The following is an 18,355-nucleotide window of genomic DNA, read 5'->3' on the forward strand; positions in this document are numbered from 1 at the left end:
GCGAGACGCGCGCGGATTGGCTCGTGGATGGATGGTCGGGCGGAGGCTGTATCGATTTAAATTTGGTTTGCCGGTGCGCGTGTCAATAGTGGACGCGGAGCCGTCGCCGCGTGTTTCAGGAATGCGTTTGTTCCTGACACAATAGACGAATTATCGATCCGTCGCGCGGAAAGAGTATGTCCGATCAAGAGAAACAGATCGCGGAAACGGCGGCCGCGAACGAGCCGATCAAGTTCGAGAGCGCGGTGCCAAAAATCAGGTCAGTGTTGCGATTTTCGTCCGCGAGACGGAATCAAAGAACACAAGTTCTCTCTCTTTCTATATATATATATATAATACATATACGTATATACATGGTGCGTGTACACGTGAATTGTGCACGGTGCAACATGCGCGACGTATGTAACTCACACGGTCTCTAACGCGTGCGTTTAATTGCGGCCAACCACACCTCTTATCGTCGTGTAAAAATTTCGTGACTCATTGTCATGACTCTCCCGCGTCATGAAATACACCCTCGCGCGGTCGCATGATCGTAATGTCGATCGATAAGACACTCCCTTTTTCTAAACCTGCCTCCCTGTACAATCATCCATACGAGAGCGAATCGTTGTTCTTGTCTGTCACATTATTAATATTCGATAGTAGGCGGATATAATGTTTATCCGTCTCGGAGAAAAATGCGGTAATTTCGAAAAATCACGTTTCGATTTTTCCGGATCGGCGCTCGATCGATTGGTCAAACAATCTGTCACGTGACGAATCGTGTGTAGCACGTGTGTTGGCGATTCGAAATATTTTGAGACTCGTGCGCGCTGCGAGTATACTATAATTATATTCGGCTTTCCTTTGACGGATCTTCACTCACATTATCGGTCGTCGCTCCTCTTGGTGTTTAAGGCAGCAGTTGCTAAAATGGAACGGCTGGGGTTACAAGGATTCCGGGTTTCACGTAAACGACAAGTTCCTGATAGAGTTCACCGGTAACAGGTGAGTTTCATGGAATTTTATTGCGATTTAATTCCAATTAACATTGATCGATATATCTTGTAGCGTAACTACTATCAAACCGCCATTAAACAAATAACCGTTGACACGTTCGTGATATTATATTTTTTTTTCGAATAACAAAAGGCGGTTAGAGAGATTTAAGGGAAAACGAAAAGAGAAATAAAATTTTAATTAAAAAGGATTTAATTAAAAAAGGATTAAAATACACATTCTTTTAACTGTTTAAATGAATTATGTATAATAGAATCTCCGTATATTATCTGAACATGGCGTATTAAAATATTCGATTATTTATTCGATTAATATGTGTCATATAAGAAACAAAAATACATTTCACACAAAAAAAAAAACAGGAAAAATGATCTCTTTACTTAATTATAGTCATTCGATTATTCGGAAAAATTGGTTATTCGAATTTCTTATTATCGGTTAGTTCGAATAATAGAGATTCTATATAAATTTTTAATCATTCTTCTTAATTTCATAGATTATTAAGAAAGAAAAAGGAAAGATTTTATTCCTTTGCGTACGGGTAGAAAATTTATAGATGTATGTATCGTAAATACTTGTATTATAAAATATTAATCTTTTGCGATCTTTTATACAACTTGTTTGAGCCCAGACAGCAAAGGTCCCTAAAAGATGACGAAGAGACAACTTAAAGACATTTTATTGTCTTTTAGATATCTTTAAGATGTCTTTTGACTTTTTTGTGCTGCTTTTTTGAGAGATTACATAAGCTAGTTACCTTGATTTGTAAAACAGAAACAAATATTATATTATGATATAAAACGTAATAAAAATAGGCAAAGAACAATAAGAAAATTAACAATTATGAATAACGTAATAATTATAGACGTACAAATTATTTACAAATGAAAAGCGCATAATAATGATATAAAAAGTACGCGCGCGAAAAAATTGTTCTTTTAAACTCTTATTATTTTTTTTTTTGTTATTTTCTTCTATCCATCCAACTTTTTACAAAATCGACATAATTTTTTCAATTCAATCGATTCTAATATATTTTAATTGTTCAAGGGGAATAATTAAAGTGAAGGTTTCTTAACAGGACATGATGTCAGCAACATTAGTAGATTTAGAATTCTCGTGCATTGTTTCACGGTTTCGTAACACACGTTTTCCTAGATGTTCCGCGATGTTCTCCGCAATACATATGCAATTTTTATTTGCGCTTCGTATCGAGCGAAACTCGTAGGGTGTCGCCATCGAATTGATTCAATAAGAAGAGCTTCTCGGTCTGAAAATAATATAACGTCATAAATATGTTAACGATTATTTTACGCATAATTTCAATCCTAATACGAGAATCAAAATCGTTAGAAATTATATTTAAATTTCCATAAGATTACTATGTCAATATATATAAAGACAACGCGAGTTTTCACGCGTGAAATATGTGTTATTATGTAAATTTTATCTGAAGTTTTCTTTCGACGACGATCGTTCGTATATTTTAAATAAGACTCGAAACGAAACTTTTCAAATAAGACTGCTATGTAGAAGAGAGTAGTAAATAATACATATGGCATCTCGTGCATAGTCGTAATTGTGTATCTAGCATAAATAGATGATAAGAGAAGATCTTATTTATATCTTCATTATCAAAGCTATATAAAGTGGTTCGCGTGTAAGATATACAATGTGTATCTTGATGCAAATTATATTCCTAGATCTCGTTAGAATTATATAATGTATATTCTGTATGATAAATTTAAAACGACCACTGTACTATAATAACAATGCAACTTTGAACAGCTGGTCTAGCGTAAAGTAAGAACGTTCTTGCAATAATTATTGTAAACTCATTACTTGACTTAAGCAATTGTAATTATAGATATTTAACCTATATCTTCTATTGCATATTTTTCTGCATACATGTGATAATAATTTATAATAAGAAATAGAATCTCTTTCGATGTTGATAATATTAACTCAGATGGTTAGCTCCGCGTAAAATTGCTTAAAGTTATATTAAGGTATAATCGAATGAAGAAAGCGAAACAAGAGTACTGAGACTGAATTTGAGATATATTAAAATATTTAAATTAATTCCGAAGTTTCTCCTTATGGAAGATGTAATTGTTAGCGTAGTGACAAGTCGGCACTATTAACTTTAATATAGTAAAAAATTATCCAAATATCCGAATTTAACCGAATGTTCGATTATCCAAACAAATACAACATGTTATTAAACAGAACATGGTTAGATAAATGATAAGAAGATAATCGATCACTTTCGATTATTTAGAAAAATCGACTATCCAGACATCTTGTCATTTTGATTAGCCCGAATAATATAAATAAGATTCTATTGCATTTATTTCTTGCTAATATGTAGGAGCCATAAATTCGGAACTAGAGCAACCAATTAGGAATTAATATCCAATTATATGATTAATCTGTAATTTATATCTAATGATGCTAAGTTAAAAGAAATTTAAAAATAAAAATGTGCTAGTCTCTCTTTCTCTATTTTTTTTTCTATGAATATATCATACTTTTATATATGTAAAATTCAAATTTAATATATTTTATATGACATTATACACAGAGTGTAAAAAAAAACTTTCCATATTTATACGGTAGATAGGACACGCCATACTGAGTAAGAAAACCTTAGTAAAGATAAATCGAAAGTTCAATCGTTTCTGAGATATAAACATTTTTGTATGTTAGCATCATGATTGATTTATGATTGACTTACTGGCTTCTACCAATTGCGGATCTTTCTGATTTGCAAGAAGAAGATGCCAAGAGCGTATCGAGATAAAGATTTAAACAGATTATCTTCTTCTCGCGTCACATGCGAGGTAGAAGCCAATAAATCAATCATGATGCTAACATACAAAAATTTATATCTCAGAAACGGTTGACCTATATTTACTAAGGTTTTTTTTACTCAGTATGATATGTCTTATCTACCATATAAATATTGAACAGTTTTTTTTAACACCCTGTATAAATGCATAAATATTATATTACCAGATATCCCATTGGGAACCGGGAATTGCCATACTTCACAAAGTGGTGCGAAAAAACCTTCGATATAACATGGGACATGAAGCTCGATCCTCAAAATTTACCGACGCACTTTCCAGAACCAATACTTTCGACGGAATTATTGAAAGCGATCGAAGAGCTGAGGATCGACCACTCGATCGATGGCGTCGATCGTCTGTTTCGAGCACACGGTCATACGCTGCGAGAAGTTTATTTTTTGAAACACGGCTCTTTCGAGAGAATACCGGATATTGTCGTGTGGCCGAGTAAGTTTATATTCTTCAATCATCGTCATAAAAACTGCAAAAATATACGGAATTTAATATATTTTTAATATCTATTAAAATATTCTCTTTAGATGTCTAAAGCAATATATCTGAATAGTAAATTTGTAGATTTTTAAGTACGAATTTCTTTAGCGCAAATAAACTAAAGAGCGATATATGAGCCACATGCAGAATATATTTCAATCTTGATGTTAAAATGCAGAGTTTTTTTCCCATTACCTTTCGTATGCAGAATTTTTTTTTGTAAGCCTACAATCAGTAGAATGACACTACTCCGCCTATTTAATTATTGTTGATGCAATTGCATAGTACTACTAGCAATCCTTTGTCGTCAGTTTGATATTCTATATATATTGTCTATTATTTATAATTATAAAAAAGCACAACGTACGATATAAATCTTCATTTCATTTAATGTTTATATTGTAAAACTTTTTAATAGTCATCTTGTTGTTTTATTTCGGGATTAATCAATACGACTCTTAAGTATTTTTAAGTATTTTTTGGTAATTAATTTATACAAATTATTCAAATTGATTCATTTAATTAATTTTGTTTTAATTGCCTATATATATGTACTTACAATATTATTTTATCAATAAGTTCGATGTTTCAATGTAATTTTATAATTAATTTGAACCGAATATAAGTGATTTTTTTATAGACAATGAAAATTGTAACTTAAATCATCTTCGATACAACTTGATTCTATACGGCGATATTTGAGATATTAAATGTTAAAAACACATTGCCAAATCTCTATATGCATAATGTTACGCGACATGCAAGTTGTATAAGAATAATCAATATTAAACTTCGATTCTTATGCACAAGGTTGAATTCAACCATTTGCGTGATTTCTTTTCTTATACTTCAATATATAAAACATTAAAAGAAAGATTTTAAAATACATTGAAGGCATATTAATATTCCTTAAATTAGTTAATCAACATCAATTCGAAATATGCCTCTCTTTTATATCTTTAGAATAATTTTGTCAGAATATATATCGATGTATATAAAAATATATCTCGTTTTCAATATATCTTAACTTACAACTTTTATATGCAAAATGACAAGAAAAGAATCAATTTTATGCGAAGAAGAGTATACGATTCCTTTAAATAAATGAAGGGGACTCGCTTTCCTGAAGGGTTTGATAACGGCATTTATCTACAATCTATTTGTCTCTCAAAAGGAATCATTCAACAAAATTGTACCTATCCCTAATAGTCGATTATAAAAAATAGCTTGTAATATTTTACAGCTTTAAATTGAATTTATTATCTGTGATATGTTATTTACTATACTTTCCATTACGCATCGAAAAAATGAAAACGTGTATTTTACTTCTTTCCTCGGAAAAATCTTGGCTATGCAAAGTGTCCTCTATTAATATTCATGTTTGCAGAGTGTCACGACGATGTCGTCAGGATTGTCAATATGTGTGTGCGTTACGGGGCCGTTTGTATACCATTCGGTGGTGGAACCAGCGTCAGCCGCGCGGCGTGCTGTCCCCCGGATGAACGCCGAACGATAATTTCATTAGATACGTCGCAGATGAATCGAATATTATGGATAGACAGGGATAATTTGTTAATATGCTGCGAATCGGGCATTATTGGCCAAGATTTGGAGCGAATGCTTCGTCTTCAAGGATTCACGTGCGGTCACGAGCCCGATTCTTATGAATTTTCCAGGTACATTATTAACGGGTCCCTCTTCAATTATATAAAATTTTTATATCAACGTATCTGAGATATATATCACATTGTAATGATGATGGACGAAATGGTTCACTTTCGATGAAAGGAAATTCAGTTGTTTCTTTATAATATGTGTCTAAAAATTGTTTTTCTATGAAATTAGTTTATCAATATTGATATTTAATCAATACTGAAATACTTTTTATTCGCTGAATTCAGTTAAAATTGGTGATAACTTTTCCAATAATAATTCGCATTTTGCTGTAAAATAAAATTAAAAATTGATTTTATATAAAATGTGAATTGTATGTATTTAGCAAAAGATACACATTATATAATAAAAAATGATAATAAACATTTTGAAAGAATGCAATACACACACACACACACACACACACAAAACACACATTTAGCCATAGAATGATATACAATTAAAAAAAGCTTTTTAAGTTAATATGAATAATGAATAATGTCAATTAGTATCTTGCAGTGTTTTGTGTAATGATGTTAGTATGTATGGATGTCACAAACAACAAATTAATTATATTTAAAATATTTAGATATATGGAGACACAATAATTACTACATATAACATAAAACATACTCTTTGTCATTGAAATCTTCTTTTAGAATTCAATACTTTAGTCCAGAGTGAGCGACAGCTATCTTAAATGCGCAACACATAAAAGATAATCCATATACATTCATCTTTCTCCGTAAAAAATATCCAATACAGATTCCATACTTTACACCAAACATATTTCAAAGATACATTACATACATCAGACACTTAGTCCCAAACGACAGAGATAATAATTAAAGCTGTTTTCTGTAATATGAAAAAAAGAAAAAGAATATAAATGTGTGCACAAGGCAAGGTTGAAAATAACTCGTCCCGAACAGTTTAGGTGGATGGGTGGCGACTAGGGCTAGCGGCATGAAAAAGAACACATATGGCAATATTGAGGATCTGGTCGTGCGAATGCGAATGGTCACTGGCAGAACGGAGGATCCAGTTATCACATTGGAAAGAGGTACTTTGGTACCACGTGCGTCTTGCGGTCCGGACTTTGATCACACAATTCTCGGCAGCGAGGGAACTCTCGGTGTCGTCACGGAAGTCGTATTGAAAATAAGACCGTTACCGCGAGTAGTGAAATACGGAAGTATTGTGTTCCCGAATTTTTCAAGTGGCGTTCAAGCGTTACGAGAGGTATGTATCTTTGACGTGTTGACTTTCTCATTAACCGACGAGGCCCGTGCTTCTTTGCTAATACTTGTCTAATACAAATACCGTGACGACAGCGGTGAAAGAGACAGGGTTTTAGAGATAATAAAAAGGAAGCACAGCGCCCCCCCCCCCCCCTCCCTCCACATGTTGCGAGTAAGAAATATCAAACAGAATATATAAGTGCTCTATGAATATGTATAGATCGCGAAGGAACGATGTCAACCCGCCAGCATACGTCTAATGGACAACGAACAATTTCAAATGGGACAAACTCTACGCCCGCAGGCTGGCTGGGGTGGCCTGATATTGCAAGGACTTAAACAAATGTACATCACCAGAATAAAAGGTTTCCGATGGAATCACATATGCGTGGCCACGTTGTTGATGGAGGGCGACGCGGTAGCGGACGTTGCGGCTCAAGAACGGAAAATTTACAAGGTAGCTGACAAGCACGGCGGCATTCCGGCAGGCGAGGCAAATGGTGAACGTGGTTACATGTTAACGTTCGTGATAGCATACATCCGCGATCTCGGACTCGAATTTAATGTGTTAGCAGAATCATTCGAGACTTCCGTTTCTTGGAATCGCGCATTATCGCTCTGTAGAAATGTCAAGTCTCGTGTGGCCAGGGAATGTCACGCGCACGGCGTACGCAAATATTTTATTTCCTGTCGTGTCACGCAGACGTACGACGCAGGCTGCTGCATATATTTTTACATGGCGATCAGTTACGTGGGCATAGAGAAACCCGTTGAAACTTACGAGACCATTGAGCACGCGGCGCGTGAAGAAATACTCGCGAGTGGTGGATCTCTTTCGCATCATCACGGAGTAGGCAAAATACGGGCATCCTTTTATTCTGAGGCCGTCGGAGAAGCCGGTGTTTCCCTTTATCGAGCGACCAAGACACATTTGGATCCACATAATATATTCGCAGCTGGTAACTTGGTTTCAGGGTATAAATCAAAACTGTGAATCGTACGCGTGAAGCTATATATGTGGCACTGGAGAATAATTTGTAGAGTTGTTCCGTACTCTATTAGTGTGACGGTTTGTCCATATCTTAAACCGTCATGGATAATATGATCGCCGCGGCAAATTGATACGATTTCGTATACTTTGATGGAAAGTTACGGTATCTCATCGACTTGTTATTAGGATTATTCTGCGCGCAATCTTTTAACGCGAATCTCGTTGACGGAATGCCGTTACTAGTGTCAGAGAACAATTCGGGGAAAAAAATTCGATATTTCTATCAATGAAAATATGCGAATGTACGTAGATAGCGAATGTTTTGAGGCAACTGGTATTGTCGTTTACTAACTCGCCATAATAGTTATAGAGAAAGAAAGAAAAAGAGACTAGTGTATATAATAATTATGCACCGGCATTGTTTGGTACAAATGCGGAATTGTAATAATTGTATCGGCATTTTTATAAATTATTATAACTAAACAAAACACACACGTTTACAAGATATCTTAATCTATCTCTACTTACTATCATACCGGCTATTTGAGTTTAGGTACGATGTATGTCATTCTTTTTAATATTAACATTTAACAAGAACGCAATGTGATTAGATTAAGAATTAATTAATTTTTAATTAAACGTGTAAATTATTTTTTAAATACATAAATTACTTAAGTGGTCGCTTTTGGCCACTGGGATGTGCTATAACTTCCGAATTGCGCGTAAGCGAGAGTTTGCAGTCGGAGTTGATTTCTACAATATGTTCACTCGATTTTGCGTGGCAATTTCCACTCCAAAATGAAAGTACTCGATGAGAACTTACCGAGTTCTAATCTATGTTCAATGATTTATCGAAGTACAAGCTTACTGGCTATCAGCTTTCAGAGTAGATAAAAATGAGTCGAGATCGTATTCATCATCGTACTGTTGCTGTTCCCATAGCTCAGGTAGAATATCCAACACAGAACGGTTGAACCCTGGTAGGCCGGGAAGTTTTGACAAAGTAGCGTCCTCATGATGATCCGTTTTCTTCTCCTTGCCGTTATCCAACGAGAATAAATCTAACAACTGATTATATCTATTATATATCTCCTTTAAACGAATTTGGTAGATTAGACAGTAATCATGTTTATTTACCTGATCCGTAGCCATAGTTTCTAGAGAAGCGTTCTCCGTTGATATTATCGTATTCGCAGTAAGGAGCTTAAACTTCTGCAGTCCCATGATCTTCTCCTCTACTGTCGATCTGGTGATCAAGCGATATACATTGACCACCTTCTTTTGACCTATACGATGCGCGCGGTCCATTGCTTGGAGATCTTTCATGGGATTCCAATCGTGTTCCACGAATATGACAGTGTCCGCTCCTGTTAAGTTTAGTCCAAGACCACCGACCTGAGTAGTCAGCAAGAGAACGTCTATCGATGGGTCGGCGTTGAAACGTGCCACGACCGAGTGTCTCTGCGCTGCCGGTACGCTACCATCGAGACGGAGATAAGTCACCATCGGCAGATGAGTGCGTAATAAATCCTTCTCTACAATGTCTAGCATCGCTTTCAATTGACAGAAAATCAGAGCGCGATGTTGGCTAACTAACTGCTGTTCTTGGGTGCTTTCCGCGGCAAGATTCGCGGTGACTGAGGAATTCGAACGAGCTTGCTGTAGCTGTTGTTGTCCAATCCCGCAATCTAGTAACAATTGCTTCAGCGCGGGTAACTTGGCACCATGCTCGATTTCCGCCAGTGTGCTCTGTTGCTGTTTCAACATATCGCAAACCTAAAAATATGACAGAATAATTGAATATGACGATAAAAAATATTACATTACGTACGTTTTAAAAACTAAAAATTGTGTAATTTGAAAAATTTAATATCTTGAGACAAGAAATGTTTATCGTTTCCTAAAGTGCTTTTCTTTAACACATTTCTTTTTGAATATTTTTTCTAAAAGTATATACCGTTTGATAAAGTGGATGCCGTTGACTTAGCACCAGCTTAGGATGATTACAAACATTTCGTAAGTATCGTAGCGCCTCGAATACATGACCGCTCTGGGGATCGCTCGAAGATGAGGAACCGGAGGAGGTAAGAGTAGCCGAATGACGAGTGCGAAAATCCTCATAAAGTATACGTTGCAAAGGCGACAAATCGCAGTAATAATCCTGTGTGATTTTGGGAGGCAAATCTTGTAATACGTCTTCCTTGTTTCGTCTCAGTAAGAAGGGCAATACCTATAGTATAACATCAATTTCTATCATTATAATCTGATCTAAAACGAGACATTTTCACGATAATAATAACCGTAAACTAACCTGTCGATGAAGAGCTTCCATAGCTAAAGCACCAGCCTCTTGCTCCTTCGGTCCTGCCTTTGGTTCTCTACAAGCCAAGATAGGACGGGAATATCTAGCGGCAAATTGTTTTTCGCTGCCGAGAAAGCCCGGCATCAGAAAATCAAATAGAGACCACAACTCGAGCACATCATTCTGTACCGGTGTGCCGGACAATATAAGTCTGTGATTGGCGTGCAGTCGTTTCGCAGCTTTGGCACTCTTCGTCTTACCATTTTTTATCACATGGCCCTCATCAAGCACACAATAATTCCATTGATGCGTCTCGAAGAATTCAATATCCTTTCGTACAATGTCGTAACTTGCGACGACGAGTCTGTGATGCGCCACCCGGGGACGCAGCTTTTCACGTTCTTGTGGTGTCCCGGCATATTGAATAATCGACAAATCTCGTGCTTTGAAGAATTTCTCGGCCTCGTATACCCAGTGACCTGTAAGAGTCGGCGGACATACTACCAGACTACTCGGTGCCTGTGGATTACGATGATGATCCAGTGCCAGTATGCAAAGAGTCTGTAACGTTTTTCCGAGACCCATGTCGTCGCACAGGACTCCGTGAAGATGGTAACGATTCAGGAAATTGAGCCAATTCAAACCTTGATGCTGATAAGAACGCAGTTCCGCAGCTACAGGAATTGGTAGCTCTGTATTAGGAATATTACGAGGATTCAGAAGCTGATCCAAGAATTTTCGTTCCTGCGTCTTCTCTTGCCTATAACGCAATGTTATCATTTGTTTTACTTTTTTATATGCTTGGTTATACTTTTTGATGACAGACACAATTAGTGAATGAGACAATGAGTTTTTACAGCTTGCATTAATAATTCAAGTTTTAATTTAAAAGTTAGTGAAATATATTGTCTGTGGAATCGACCGTTATTTCAATTTTTAAAAACTAAAGTGATTTTCCAAGAATTTCGTCACGAACATTAAATGCACTCTTTCTTATGTACACTCATAGAAAAATAACTTACACCAAATCCAGTGGGTCTGCGATTGCGCCAGGATCCAGCGGTAACAGTTGCACGAGCGTAGCGAATGTCGCGCTACAAACCAATCTTACAGCTTGATTCTGATCGCTCATACGTCCGAGTAAGGGTACCATGAATAGTACAGCGTATGGTATCACTTGTACCCCTAAGCTCTCTACGACGCAGGTTAGAGCTTCCGCGGCTCCCTGGCGTACGGAATCGACTTTATTTGGTGCCACTATACCCGAGGAACATTTTTTTTCACCACCGGTCGTCTCTAAAAGTGGTATAACGCTTCGTATTATATATACCATCGTCTAGAAAAGAATTTTTCAAAATTATGATTTATTATATATGTATATGTATCATTCTTATCCTGTGCGTTTGATAGAGTTTAAATATTACCTTCTCCACATCTAGAGTTGCTAATATAGCTATACATCGCGAAGCCATATGCCTAACAGCTTTATATGGATGCGCTAATAAATTGCATAAACGTAGCAAACATTCTAATGCGGGTGGTAAGAGAGATTTATCCAAACTAGGTGCCATGATCTCCAACACTTGTAAATTAAAGATCAATTGATTCCCATCTTCTTCTTGTACATTATCTTGCTTGTTCGTATCTTTTAGTACGTCTGGTAAAATCAGGTCCCATAACTGAGGCAGACGGACAGGTAACTGAGCACCGAAGAGAGTAGCTTCAAGAATACAGGAACGTTTTTTAAGATACACAAAAAAAGTTTATACAATGAATGAATGAATCATCCACATAAATATTAATTGAGATTTAATAGATTGTTTTTCTTTGTAGAGATTAAAAGAAAATCGGAGACCGTTAAATATTAATTAATTTTAATTGATATATGTATTTGAACAATTACATTATTTTATTCTTTTTATGTACCTATGGTTGTTAATGCTACCGTGGCTCCACGGCGTCGCGTTCTGGCAGCTTTGGCTTCTGGTTCTTCGCAAGCGAGCAACTCTTCTAGAGGAATCTCGGTCGTTGGTGGCCTACCAGGGCCTCGACTACCGCCGAGTCCACTACTTGCACCACGATTATACGCTATTCTTTCGGCATGCTTTTGCCTGTTATTCAAAGTGAGTATTCCATCAAAAATATCATTATCGCCGGCGCAATATATTCGCGGTGTGAATTCGACATCAGAACATAGGAATGTACATAGATTGGTAGAAATCTATAATAGACAACACATTTTGTAACATATAGAAAAGATTATGGATATTTTGCATTATGTTTGTTTTCATTTTTAATATGATTTGACGTGTGCTATTTTATATGCAAACCTTTGCGTTCGGAGAGGGTTTCCTGTCGACACAAAGATCGACTAGATGAGACAAATGTTTTGCAGCCAATTTCTGCAATTCCTCATTCTCTTCCCGTTTTATAGCTTCCATCAGTGGTTTCACCAACGGATTGAGCGGCTGTGGAGGTTGGGGAAGGCAATGTAACATTGTGGCGGCGCCAGCAAGCGCGGCCATTGACATAACGTGCAACGACTGTTGTTGCGCCGCCGTCGTAGCCGCTCCGACGTCTAACGCTCGCCTTCTCTCCTCTAAACTCTCTATTAATTTAGGTTTCAATTTAATAGGTATCGAACAGCCGCTGATATTTCCAGCTCCGCTTGCGTTTACTCCCGCGGCACAGAGGGCAGGAATTGTTTTCCCAGCAAGTGCCGCGATCTGATCGAGAGTCATTACGCCGGACGAATCTACATCAACCGGCACAGGCAGCTTATAATGTTTCAGAGTCGCGATGTAATCGCGACTTTCGTGCAGCAATCGAGTAAAGGAAGCCGCAATTTCGTCGTAGTACATACATTCGTTTAAACAAGCCAATAGTCTGTCGCTTTAAAAGAAATATTTCTTGTTATTAATATAGATATGAAAGCAATAAATTCAACCTGTTTACAGAAATCGCATATTCGTACCTGAGTATATCTGGTATCTCGGGCGGCTCTAGGGGAGTTACGGTCGCCCAATGAGACATCGTGAGTCCCACGACTGTGCGTTGTAATGCTGATCGTGAGTTAAGATGCGCTAGTAATACCTTGGCATAACATAGCGCTGGGCTGGGCACGTCTGGTGGATAAATCACGCCCGGCGCGGGCTGTACGACATAGTGCGACAATAGTCCTAACATACGAGATGCTCTACAACGAGCCTGCACCACGTTTGCCTTTCGTACGTTGAGCGCCACTGTTTCGATACCGCCAATATACATTTTCAGCTCGGATAACGTTTTCGCGGTCGCATTTATGTTTCCGCCATTACTGCTGGTATCCGATTGTCCATCGCAGTAGGTGATTGTTTGATTATTCTTCGCACCCTTAGTGATGCCACTAGTGACGATCATTAATAGATTCGAATTGAATGGCACGTATTCCGGCTGCATAGCAAGGCAAAGCCATGTACTGACGTGCGGACACGCCGCGTGTAGCAATAACTCGAGATCACTCTGTACGACTAGATTCTCCCAGACACGCTCGGCTACGTCTTGTATTGCGGTAATATGTTCAATCAGCACACACTGAAATACATGTCGTAATGCTTCCTGCAGAACTATTCCGCCACCTTCGCCCCACCGTTCTTTTTTATCCTCGCTGCGATCGCCGTCATCCTCGGTCAAAGTCTGCAGTGTTCGCAGCGTGGCTTTACGTACACTCGAACTCGAGTGGTTGAGAAACGGCCATAAACGTGGTAACACCTAAACATAGACATTATTCAATCATTAATTTCGATATTCTCCGAAATAATAAAGAGATATTGATACATTACCTGTGATAACGGTTGAGGTGTCAAGTAAGTGTGTGCTGATGGTAATGAGAGTATCGCGGCCAAGAGACCCATAAAACTATTACAAGCCGCGGCCAAATCGTCTTGTTCCTTTAACAATTGCCAAAGACGTATCACGATCGCTTCTAGTTCCGCTGGTTTCAACAATCGCGGTAGGGCATACGCCACTGGTATAAGCGCGCTCGCGGCGGCCGCACCCACATCGTCCACGGGATCAGAAAGTCCTTGTATAATAGCGGGAAACACCCTCGGCAACATCTCGTCCAATAAATCGTCTCGTACGGCCAATAAATATTTGAGTGCAAGAAGCGCGCCGTGTCTGGCTTCCCATTCGTCATGTCCCAAGAGTTTCAGCACTATGGAGAGTATTCCGTCAAAAACGCCATTAGTATCTTTAGCTTGTTGGCCGCCGGGCATTAATAAGAAGAGCGATCCCAACGCTTGTGCGCACGTTTCTCGTACTGGCGCAACAACTTGGTCAGAAACAAAGTCTCCAAATCGATCGAGTCCTAATACGCATAATAATCGTAAAGCAGCGTCCGTTATCCACTCATAATGGCTTTCTTGCATCTCTTCTATGGTCTGAGTTCTCGATTTGCCCGCTCCTGTGCATTTCAAACGCGTACATGTAGCGGTTTAGTATTATTCGGAAAAATACAGAGACATCAATAAAGCATTTACACACCTTTTCCATGGAGTCTTATGAGTTCCCGTAAAGCTGTCGCTGCCCCATGACGCACTTCCCATTTTTGACTGAATAGATCTTGGCACAAGCTTTCTGCAAAGGGTTCTAAAGGCCAATTTACAACAGAGTCGGGCCAGCATCCAGTCCCATCTGGCACTCCGCTTACGAGTTCGCTGGGTACGCTGCATTTCGATCCAGCGTCTGATGAGATCATTTCCTCTAATATCAATTTTTTGACCGGAGGTTCAGTATTAGTCACTGGCGATTGAGCATTCGTTGAATTCGAATGGTCATCGTTACCACGATGATCCTCTGGTTCGCGTGATCGCTGTTTCGATACTGATTGACGCGCCTATATTATCAAGATACAAATAATTAATACTTGCATTAAAATATTTAATAAAATATATAAAGCAATTTTTCTAAAATATCTATTTGCTTGTATAACCTAATCAATAACTTATACAAAATATTGATTATAACTTATACAAATATTGATTATAAATAAAAAATTGATTATAATTGATTATAAATAAATTGATTATAAATATTGATTATAAATAACGCTCAAAAGTGTAATACTTTTCGTTTTGCTCTGTTCATTTCTCTTCTGCTCAATCCTCCTGATTGTTTCAAAGTTTCATCGACAGATATTGTGGTGACTTGTGTCATCTGCACCATTGGAGTAAGATCTTCAACAGTAAATAAATCAGCAGTATCGACGCCCATCAAACGTGGATGAAAACCCAACTTTGCGGCTAGTTTTTCCTGCTGATTAGGAAGTGATAGTTGGTCTCCCTCCGATATAGTTAAATCATATTCGCTGCCCTCTGATCCAGTAAGATGTGAACTACCTGCTAGAACTCTGCCCATGTCGAAGGATTTTAAATTCAATCTAGCAGTGGAAGTTTTCTGTTTCGTCACTTCCAATTCATCTGTTAATTCAAGACAATCATATAACATATAATTCAATCTTTCAAAGATTCTAGATTAACAGGAATCTAAAAATTAATTAATGAAATATATTATTATTACCTCCAGAGGTTTCCTTCTTAATATATTCTGGATCCCAGGGTGGAACTTGAGCAAGTATAGCTTGCACGGCATGAGCGGCCGATACCCGAGTATCCCATTGTGGAGATTTTAATAAAGTAGAGACTCTTGCTAATAAATGATGCAAATCATGAGGATGTAATCTCTGTGCTTCCCCCAGCTGTTGCGCAGCTGCTCTTTTAGTTACCGCATTTGTTCCAGTCTCCAACAGTATAAATAATCTATCCAATCTATAAAAGTAAATTACAAATTATTCGATGTAACGCATAATGCTAATTTTATTGAGATTAAAAAACTTACACTAGAGATACTTTAAAATGTATATTTGCTTACACTGTTCATGAGATATAATTGCATAAATGTATATATTAACAAATACATATGTCGATAAACATGTTAATGCGTAACTGCTTTTTATATCAACTATTAATATTTATACATTCATAATATTCACTGGATAAGTTTACCTTGAATACTCATATGTTTGCAGCACTTATAAAAATATTCATTCCGTTTTCCTTGAGCAAAGAGAACGCTATGAAAGTGATACTATTTTATAACATGATTTAGATCTTGTTAAGAAAGAAATATTACAAGATATAATTTATAATTAGACAATATAATATTTAGTATAGATGAAAAAAGTTTATTAAAATTACTATTTATTTTTTAAGTATTTCACAAAACAAATTTCAATTTTCATTTCTTTTCTTAAATAAGCATATAAGTTCTTCTTTCTCTTTGTGGATCATCTCTATTCATGTTCAATTGCTTACAATGCTAAAGTGAATGACTTTAGTTGTTTCGTTATAAATGGTTAAAAATCAAAGGAGACAATCATAAACGTTTTTGGTATAGGTGTACATGAGCATTCAAAGTGAAAAACTGCTAAGATTGTATAATTTTATTACAAAATTACCTTGACGTCATGATGATGTATAATATTGCTGAATAGAAATTGCCTACGAATACCTTAAATCAAAGGATTACAAATAATTACAACTTGTTTTCTCTTTTTTACATAAAATTAATATCGCAAACATAATACTCGTAATACGCAAGGACTTAAACGCAAATCAATGTCAGTCAAACGTGGATGAAAACTATCAGTATTAACTAGTTCTTAAGACTGTCTCATTTCACATTTCTACACAGAGATGACTGTACCCTCTATAGCTATGCAACTTCCAGGCATATTCTCTTCTAATATTCCGAAGAGTAAAATGTTATCTCTTCTACCGGAAGAGAGAGAGAGAGAGAGAGAGAGAGAGAGAGAGAGAGAGAGAGAGAGAGAGAGAGAGAGAGAGAGAGAGAGAGAGAGAGAGAGAGAGAGAGAGAGATATTGCGGTAATATCGCGGCGATTATAAAATGAGAGGATGCTCAGAGTAGGGAGTCGGTCTGGAGAAACGAAATCGGGAGAAAGAGGAGAACGGGATGAAGATGACGAAGCGCGTGTGTGACCTGGCGAGGGGACGCGTCGTTCAACCATCGCGCTTTATCGCGATGATACGACGAGCACGCGTGGACGATCGCGTCTCTCCCTCGATCGCGGATCGAGCTGGATCCGCGATCGAGGAAAAAACGCGGGTAAGATCGCGATGTATAAGATTGCGAGCGCAATATGGACATAAGGAGCGCGCGCGTCAAGAATGACGAACGGGGGGGGCGCCCGTTAGTACCTTTGCTCCTGCAGGAATCCCTTCCGATCGTTCTCGTTCTGTCTTCAGCCAACCCGCATTGCCGTTTCCCAGCGTGCCGAGCACGCCAAAGTCACATCACGTTGCTTGTAACGCGAAACTACGCTTACGGTTGTCAAATTTCTCGGAGAGAAACTCATGTTACAAGCATCAAATTTATACTGACAGCCATATTGCTGGTGAACCTGAGTTTTGTCCCCTGGTTTTGCTCCGATTGGACGATCGCGCGCATGTCATCCGTCAGTCGGCCAATCGCCGTCCCCGTCCGTTCGATAACCGCGCGAGGATACGCGTCTACGATGCGTGAAAATTGTTCGCGCTACGCGTACGTCCATTTGGACCAATGACGACGTCGACATATGAGCTTTTACATCGATACACGAGCGCATGGCCTCATTCTTCCGAACAGAAATATTATAATGAATAAAATTCTGCGTCTCATAGGTGAAATTTCCAGGTTAAATTATAAACTGTTTTCTCAGATATTAATTTGATTAACCTTTAGAAAATTATAGTGTTATTATTTACATAGGATAACTATAATTGT

At 37.6% G+C, this 18,355-nt stretch overlaps 2 protein-coding genes across 3 annotated transcripts; one reads left to right on the forward strand and one right to left on the reverse strand.

Annotated features, from left to right (window-relative positions):
• Positions 1-68: 68 nt before the first annotated feature.
• Positions 69-9,304, forward strand: Agps (alkyldihydroxyacetonephosphate synthase). The gene is made up of 6 exons (XM_070296701.1): positions 69-259; positions 901-990; positions 4,021-4,301; positions 5,734-6,022; positions 6,932-7,241; positions 7,461-9,304. The coding sequence occupies exons 1-6, from the start codon at positions 177-179 to the stop codon at positions 8,232-8,234; spliced, it is 1,827 nt and encodes a 608-aa protein (XP_070152802.1). The 5' UTR covers positions 69-176; the 3' UTR covers positions 8,235-9,304.
• Positions 1,594-17,974, reverse strand: Hel89b (histone acetyltransferase 1). 2 transcript variants are annotated; one of them, XM_070296699.1, is made up of 16 exons: positions 17,791-17,974; positions 17,030-17,082; positions 16,093-16,340; positions 15,640-15,992; positions 15,058-15,409; positions 14,355-14,977; positions 13,508-14,283; positions 12,864-13,425; positions 12,460-12,754; positions 11,958-12,253; positions 11,556-11,869; positions 10,543-11,293; positions 10,189-10,461; positions 9,369-10,007; positions 9,100-9,299; positions 1,594-2,272 (listed from the first exon to the last, which is right to left on the reverse strand). In XM_070296699.1, the coding sequence occupies exons 2-16, from the start codon at positions 17,038-17,040 to the stop codon at positions 2,251-2,253; spliced, it is 5,715 nt and encodes a 1,904-aa protein (XP_070152800.1). In that variant the 5' UTR covers positions 17,041-17,082; positions 17,791-17,974; the 3' UTR covers positions 1,594-2,250. The 2 variants fall into 2 exon arrangements, with proteins under 2 accessions (XP_070152800.1, XP_070152801.1); XM_070296700.1 differs by having other exon boundaries at positions 9,055-9,299.
• Positions 17,975-18,355: the final 381 nt, after the last annotated feature.

The sequence above is a fragment of the Polyergus mexicanus genome, unplaced genomic scaffold, assembly GCF_030449975.1.
Source record: "Polyergus mexicanus isolate NDT 795.1 unplaced genomic scaffold, iyPolMexi1.0 SCAF_5, whole genome shotgun sequence".
NCBI lineage: Eukaryota > Metazoa > Arthropoda > Insecta > Hymenoptera > Formicidae > Polyergus > Polyergus mexicanus.